Source organism: Podarcis bocagei, assembly GCF_964188305.1.
Source record: "Podarcis bocagei genome assembly, chromosome: 8".
In the NCBI taxonomy this organism is placed as follows: Eukaryota; Metazoa; Chordata; class Lepidosauria; order Squamata; family Lacertidae; genus Podarcis; species Podarcis bocagei.
This window is the reverse complement of record NC_138133.1, coordinates 46594147-46602646: the sequence shown is the minus strand read 5'-3', so window position 1 is coordinate 46602646 and position 8500 is coordinate 46594147. Positions and strand designations below refer to the sequence as shown.

Here is an 8500-nt window from a genome sequence, read left to right as displayed (position 1 = left end):
ACCTGCATCTTGCCAACAGTGCTAGCTCTTTTCAGACAAGAGGAGAGAGGTGTTCCCATGTTAGCATTGCTGTTGTATTGCAATGTTTTTCCACTGCTATTAAGACTTCACTTTCTTGTCCCTGTGAACAATATAGACGTAAACAAAAGCTATTACACTATGCTAAGCCTACTTGAAAACCACTTGTTTTTCTTTTCATTTAAGTTGCAGAATTTTAAATATCCACTGAATAATGAACACTTCAGGAACGTAATGGTAGCAATGAAGCGAGAGACACCAACAATTTAAACTTAAAGACATACTGTATTTAGGTATCGGCGGCCTTATTGTTCCTGCACCACCACCCCTACACAACTTGTGTAACATTGTAGGCAGGCAGAGCTTTTGAAAAGTTTCACTTGCTTGGGTGTATGCGGAGAAAACAGCTTTTCAAAATAATAATCTGTACAATACAGTGCATAGTACATCATCTCAAAACATTATGAAGAGAAAAGAAATGTATTTTCGAAAAGCCCATGTCTTTTTTTTTTTAATGGAACTATTTACAAGTCAAAATTCTTGGTTTTGAGAAACAAAAATACGGTAAAACCTTTTTTTCTTTTATTCACCATTTCATTGCTATTTTTAATGCAATCTTGGAGAAAGAAGGGAGAATTACTATAGTTTACTTCAGTCGTGTTTTGTGCATTGACATTTCATCAGTATGGCTTCAATTTACGCTACAAAGTTTTTCCATTTTTGTCGGTGCTTTTATGCAAAACGCCTTCCCCTGTAACTCCTTCTCCCCCCCCCCCAAAAAAGAAGCAGCCAAACATTTCTGCAAATGAAAGCAGGATGTTTCCAACAAGCATGCCATTCAAGAATCCTGTCCAGTTTGTTGATGAGGGCTAATTTCCATATCTTGATTCTGCATAAACCTGCATAGATATTGAAAGGATTTAGAACTGCATTTGCACTATGCAAACCCACACTGAAGTAATGGCACTGCACATGTGTACTTTCTGTCCCTGGTAGCCTCAGAAAGGCATCAGCTAAGGATCCACACCCACTGTGCAGTCTGTACCACCTCTTTTCAAAGGAGGAGGGATAACATATTAACAGGGATACTGTCCCACAGCAAATAGGAAAGGAATGTGGGTGAATAGCTCTCTGCAGCAACAGAGGGTCTAGGGACAAGGGCTCTCTTTTCCCCAAAATTGTTGAAGGCACAGATGTTGTTTCGGGTTAGGTGGCGGCCAGAGCACAGGGTGTTCCTTTGGTTTACAAAGTGCCATCATTCTCCACTTTGAATTTTGCCATCCAAGAACAGTCTTTCCATGCAAAATGATAACGGTAAAGGAATTATAAAACATCCTGTCTGATCTTATGTATGCACTTGGGTCTTAGGCCCTCCAAATAATATGCACTGGACCACAGCTGAAGCCAGACCCACCTTAAAGTGCAATCTTTTAAAATGATTGTTTTAATCAATAAACCTTTTAACTATGCATTGCAGAACAGTTTTTGGTCTTGAGGCTATGCAGAATATACATTTTGGGGTTTGGCTAAATGAAGATACAGAAAATGCAAATTCCCTTAATTTAAATGAGGATTTCCTTGGAGTTGCAGAAAACTATATAGTGTTTTTCTCCATTCTTCAAACTAGCTTATGGGAATACATCAATATGGAAGAGGGCAAGTGAGCGAGAATTCTGGAACTGGTATTTTTTTTACTTTAACAACAGAGTTTTATTCTTAGTTCCTCTAACAGATGTATCATTCAATATATTTTTAGTTTATACTTGCAGTATACAAGTCAGACAATGGAGCATTCGTGTTTGAAAGCCAAAAAGAGGAAGCAAAGCTACACCAATAAAGTGGATTTTTGTTTCAAAATCTACAGGCTTCAATGGAGTTTTGTATTTGTATATTTTCTTGGCTGTACTTTTGTTCCCAACTTCTGTCATTTCCAGTGTCACTACTGACTACTACAGGAAAAAAGAGAAAAAAAGTGGTAGATTATCTTGGTGGACACAACTGTTGCTCAATTAATTGTATTACGCTATAAACAGTAAAATACTCAACTTTATTAAAATCACTGTGTCAGCCAAGAACTGTGTTAACTGAATCTGCACTAGAAGTGGGACATGTACATTAACTACATATAAAAATAGTAATTTAATTCTTTGTTGTATGTCCTCTAGCATAGTAGCAAGCACATCCAGCTGTCATGATCTTCTCATATTGTGTATATGTGTGTGTGTATATACACATGTATATACACACATATACACATGCAGGCGGAATGTAACTAAATAGTTGGGCTAGCACAAGGATAAGTGCTATCCAACGGGATTTCCCCGCTCTCCTCCCCCTGCCCATGCCTCACACTGTCCCCAAATTGCTCTGGAGGGCTGGAGGAAGCCTCAGAACATGTTTAGGCTGTTCGTGGGGGGTGGGAAGAGGGCAAGAACGTTCCCTTGCGCAAGGAGAAATTCGTCTACAGGCAGAACATTCACCTTAGTGCTACATTATATACAACCCCAAATGCACACATACAAATATTTAGAAAACAGAACACACATGGGGATTGTATAAGCTTTGCATCTCAGCCTGGGTTTTGTAATTTATGAACACAGCTAAAGTACTATAGGTTTGCCAAGTAGTGAAGTATGAAAAAATGTAACAATTTCAGTGGCCCCCCCCACTCTGAAATTTGATTTGTACAGCCAATTCTATTTTAAAACAACAGCAACAACAACAAAAAATTACCCACACTTGAGGCAAGTGTCTGTTATCAAGGCCCTAGGCGGCCGATTCTGGCCGTTGGCTGTACAAGTTGGTTTTTAAAAAACACTGTTTAAACATACAGCACCATCAACGTGCCTCAGAATGCACTCTAACATAGAGCACAAAATACAAACACTACAGAGTGCAAGTCTAACCATCTCCACAGAGGGAAAGTACAGAGGTTAGAAGTACGCATGTGGCTTAGAACAAGACACTTTCAAAATGTCCTCTCTCTTCCATACTGAACATTTGAATGGCATCACATACAAAAGTGAAAACAAAAGCAGCTGTTGGTTTCTCATTTGTAGGTGTCATACTTTTTTTTTTTTAAGTAGTGTAATCTTTATATATAAAAAAATAAAAGATGTTGATGTGGGGAAAACAAACTAGCAACCAGGGATTATGCCTGGTTATTCAAATGAACCCGGATTATCTCCCTTTCAGTAATTATGTCTTTAAGCAAATAGAGAAAAGTTGTCCTCTGGCCTTTAGTAAACAAAATTCTAGCAATGATCCAAGGCTTCCTTCCAGCTGATTCCAAACCTGCTCAGCGTCTCTCAACTAAATCATCGTCCCACCCACCAGGAAAAGTGCACTTTCAATAACAGATACAAAAATAGATTGGCACGTTGTTGACACAGTGAAGGTATCTTCCACAACCCGTCATTGCTTTAGGAATCCTTTTGTAATATGGAAACCGCTTCTGGGAAAGCTGATGAGGTTTCCACAGGAGCAGAATGTATAGTTTAAATAAAGTGTGAAATGAAGGCTGCTGTTTTATCTTCCTTCTCCTCGCAGTAAAGTTTATGGGGAACTCAAGGAAGTTCTTTTTTTTGTCCAAGTGGTGTGAATCTGCTCCACCTACGGTTCACTCACATGCAACTCATTCATCACTTGCGTTGAGTAGTTAAAACAGTTCGTCTAGCCTGAGAGTCTTAAGGAATTATTCCTACGATCAGGTTGAAAAGCTGCACTGAAAAGAGACTAAAGGGTGTTGGGGCATCTGTGCCCCCATTTTTGCATTTCCAGTAGTAACTGCTGCTCTTATGAGCTCAACAGGGAAAAAAAGTTTTTAAACCCCTCCCTCTTCTCGGAAGGGTAGCCTGTGCTAGGAATGCCGGACCAAGCGTCTATAATGTGGCATCACTTCATGTTCAGGTAGATGGAGAGCAAATTCCAAGGCCACTAACACTGGGAATTCAAAGGCAATCAGCTCCCTCCTGTTCAATCGGAACTTCTCTTCCAGTTTCTACAACAAAGCCAAACAGATTGGTGTATTAGTCATGTACTTTAAACAGCTTCTTCCAATTGCACTGGCAAGTTTAAAATAGGTATCTTTGGTATTAAAATTACATCCAACCTTTCTGAGCAAAGGCCAGCGCACGATATAATGAAGACACAGCAATTCCTTTCAACTAAGCCACTGCCGGGTCAACCCTCCTTCACTGCTACTTTTTGTGGTGAAGGTTTGTGGCCTGGGGGTACTTACATCGATGAGATGTTTCACATCATGCTTTTTGAGGTCACTGCCGATTTTGGCAGCGAGTAGGACACATGCTCCAGCGCAGAGCTTTCTGTTCTGTTTGTTGAGTTTCCCCTTGAGAGCAAGCTTCTCAAAATAGACGAAGGCCATAGCCACGGTGGGTTCCTCAAAACCACACTCTTCTTGAGCTAGTTTGCGCATCTCTCGCTTCAGGCTGAAAGGGGAGGGAAAGGTGTGTTGCTGAAGAAACACAAAGACTGTAATAGCAATACCTATAATTCAGAAGGCTTGCCTAAACACCACCAGTAAACTGCCAATATATCATACTGCTATGCTTCACTCTCAGCACCTGCGAATGTAGTGTCCCCTGAATTTCTGAACATTGAAATGTTCACGTTTGAAGTCATTTTTTTCTGTCCAAAAATATTATTGCTAGTCTTGAATCTCTAACTTCTCTCATTTTGGGCAAGATGGTGGACTGGAGGCAAGGAAACAGAAGCAGGCAAAGGAACTGGAGCTCCTGAAATACTAATGTTCTGGCCCAATGATAGCTCTTCCATAATTCCTTCTGCTCCCTAACTTTTAAGTATCTGCTGTTGCAGAGGACTGAAAAGGTGTTGATACACCTGCACAAATGGGACAGGGGCACAAAGAGTACAGCACGGCATTATCCCATTGTATTCGGCCTTGGCTGCTCTTAAGTATTAATGGAATATTTTGTCATCAACATCTGTACCCTGTTGTGCTTCCCTGTATACAACTCGAGGAGCCTGCTGATCACTGAGAAATAACAATTTGTGAAGTTTGCAATGCAGCAGACATCTTTGGACCAACACGTCTCCAATTCAACAATAGAAGAACAACCTTTCATCTATTAAAATATACCCATGATTCAGTCTTGCTATCATTTGGTTGCAACAGCTTTCACTAATTTCAGAAACTCTCTCTATCCCTTTTTCAGCGGTTTTCACAAGAACATTCACATCCTTGTCCTTACCTTTCTGTTCCTTTAGATATTTAAAAACACTGCAGGACCTTAATATGTACTTAGACCACATGATCCCTGTCTTATTTATTCAGCTTTCTAGTCTAAGCAAACAGATGGTTTCTTCTGTAACAATGGCCTTTGGAGGTCACTGTTCCAGAAAACCTACTGTTAATATTTTACCTCCATCTACCACACCTATTAAGGGTAACTGCACGGCAATGGTACCTTCTTATTTTACTGAGTGTCAGCTTGATGTAAGGAAACTTTTCCTTGAAGGTCTCGTTCATATCTTTCTTAAGGTCTGATGGCTTCACATAATCAATTACTGTTGTCTGTAAAAGATCGGGGGGGGGGATTCAAGGTGAATTTTCTCAAAATTTCCAGTAGAATCAGCAAAATTAATAGTTGCACGTTCTTATCCTAAAAATGATCTTAAGTATACTCTGGCAATAGCCATCAAGAAGATGCTTATCTAATTATTGTTTCAGAGGGTCATCAATTTTAATCAATCATCATAAAATGCAACAGAAGGTTATTTGGTACTTTTAAAAACTGCTATCTTGGCATAAACAGTCATGATCTAGAATTCATTTTATCAGATGCATGTTGTTATTGTCACTTGGTATGTGTGTGCACATGCACCCACCCACATTTATTCTATCTATCTATCTATCTCTCTATCTTTAAACAGTAGGGTCAAAAGGCCATAGTAGCAACAGGTTAATGAATGGCTCACTCTTATAGTGCTCCTCTAGATAACCTATTTATGGAGCATTCACTCTCAGTTTGTGGAGAGGTTATGAGAGAACATATACCCATTCCGCATTCATCTTCATTTGCTTGCAGGAAGTTTATACATCTTTCTGTATACATTCAGTTCACACTTTTCAATGCACTTCCCCATCACTTTCCTAAATTGCAAAAAGTGCAGTAAAAGTAGCTTTGTTGTGCTAGGGCAACAGGATGCTTAAAACCACTTTAATAATACACATTCTTTGTGCGGTTCCAGCACAAGAAAAGAATTAAGTCTACCCTCCTAGAACACAATCTCAAGTGACAAGTTCCAGACTAAACTACATTCTTGATATTGCTGATGAAAATGCACCACATGGTGTCTCTTTCACCTTATTATTATTGTTGTTGTTATGATGTTGTTGTTATTATTGGTTTCTATTTGTTGCTCATATAGGATATTTTGTTTTTTAACGCTTGATGCTTTGCTGTGTTTTTATGTATGTTGTAAGCCACCCAGAGTTGCTGGGGAAACCCAGCAAGATGGGCGGGATATAAATTAAATTATTATTTATTATTATTGTATCAAATTCTGCAGTTGTCATTTGGTCCATTATAATTCCATCCATCCTGCTGACAGAATTCTATTCAAAAGGCTAGAATAACAGACGAGACAATGCCCAACTGTTGCTCTATTCTGAATGCAGTGGACAAAAGCCAATTTACACCACTACTTGTTCAGACCATCTCATATGTCTCAGTGCTCCCAATACGTGTGTGTGGGTGTGTTTCCTGGTCTCACTCACTCAACTTAGTTTGTGTCCACACCCATAAGAGACAATAATTTCTACAGGGCTGCAGCTGCCAAGCTCTAATGACAAAAGCCTGCCAACTAATGAAAGTTTAATTACACACCGGAGCTCAACATAGAGAGAACAAAATGTTCCATGCTGACATAAGGGCTACTCTTTACTCTGCCCACTTGTGAAATGTGGTAATTAAAGCTGTATTCTATTCAGGACTACAGGCCTATCTGCTACTGTATACAGTAGTTTTAAGAGCCAAATTAGATGTGACAATGGGCGCCATGTTTTATCTTCGTATACTGTGTTCATGTATAAAGTGTGTGGGAAAGAGACTAACATCAAAAGGAGAGAGTGAGTGGGCGAGAGGAGCCGAGTAGGAAAATAGTTATGTTCTTTGAATAAAATACAGTGGAACCTCGGGTTGCGAACGTGATCCGTGCGGGAGGCACGTTCTCAACCCGCAGCGCTGCATCTGCGCACCCGCGTGACGCGATTTGGCGCTACTGCGCATGCGCCGAAACCCACAAGTAATCCGTTCCGGTACTTCCGGATTCGGTGCGGTCCGTAACCCGAAAACGCGCAACCCGCAGCGTTCGCAACCCGAGATATGACTGTAAAAAATAAACTAACTAAATGGCAAACCTTAGATTTTCGGCCAATGAAATACAGTAGCATAATGTCGTTTGCCCTTTCATTGATCCACAGCAGCTTTCATATCCCAAAAGACAAAGCATTTGTCATTTATAACTAGGATTCTTAAATTGTTACTCTCAGCAGAGATAAAGAGCAATCAGTTTAAGTAAGGCAAATTAAGGCTTCAAAGTTTTAGCCAATGTATAGTTCATGTTCAATTTTGTCACATTATCAAACACTACTCACCATATATGAAGGGAATATTAACACCCGCTTGTGCTTCCCACAGGGCCACTGAGGATCATCCAAAAGATTAGGGTCATACTCAATATAATCTCCCAGGTCACTGCCTATGAAGAAGATCAATGCATACAAGCAACTGCATAAGGTAATGTGAGAGACATAAAATAATAAATAACGGAAGACAACCTTACAGTCGAATTGCAGAACACTGCCTTTGTATGGGCGATTCAGCTTCTGAAGTGTATAGTTAAAATTGTGAAGGTGAATGTTTATTTGGTCTTCAGTGGCAATCTAGGGATGGGCAAGGAGCACTGAAGCAAAAAAACCAACATACTTAACCAAACAAGCCAGAAGATGTGCATTGGGAAAGATTACAGGCTTTCTACCTGAATGATCATAATGTAAAATATGAATTTTAAATCAGCTCCATTAATAGACAGCAATTGATATTTATTTTTTCCATATAATGTTCATAAGTGGACTTACTGAAGATAGAACAATGTTAATGAAAGCCTTAATGTACAAATGGCTGCACTGCATTGAGAAAGCCTCTAACATATCTGGACTCAAGAGAGTGCACAGTCCATAGGTCACGCAACAACGGCCAAAAATGCTTGCTACTGGTAGATACAGTTAAAACAGTTCCAGGGTGCCCTGAGTGTCGGCCATGAGCTACCACAAAATCTTCCAGAAATATTAGAAGGTTCAGCAGCTGTCGTGGGGCCTAGGGGTTATGTGATAGCTAGATCTCATGGGCTTGGGAAGGGGTGCACAGGTTCACAGAATGCAGCTGAAGACAATCGCGCCAATTTATTCCACAAAGTTCCATTTAGGCCGAGGACTCAA

At 39.9% G+C, this 8500-nt stretch overlaps 1 protein-coding gene across 2 annotated transcripts in view; it reads right to left on the bottom strand.

Annotated features, from left to right (window-relative positions):
- Positions 1 to 283: 283 nt before the first annotated feature.
- CABLES1 (Cdk5 and Abl enzyme substrate 1) overlaps positions 284 to 8500 on the bottom strand; it is a 50732-nt gene continuing 42515 nt past the window's right edge. For both annotated transcript variants that reach the window (XM_081205752.1, XM_081205753.1), the window contains 4 exons: positions 7658 to 7761; positions 5466 to 5572; positions 4259 to 4466; positions 284 to 4018 (listed from right to left, as the gene is read on the bottom strand). In XM_081205752.1, coding sequence (XP_081061878.1) covers positions 3878 to 4018; positions 4259 to 4466; positions 5466 to 5572; positions 7658 to 7761 — 560 coding nt within the window. In that variant the 3' untranslated portion in view covers positions 284 to 3877. The remainder of the gene's footprint in view (positions 4019 to 4258; positions 4467 to 5465; positions 5573 to 7657; positions 7762 to 8500) is intronic.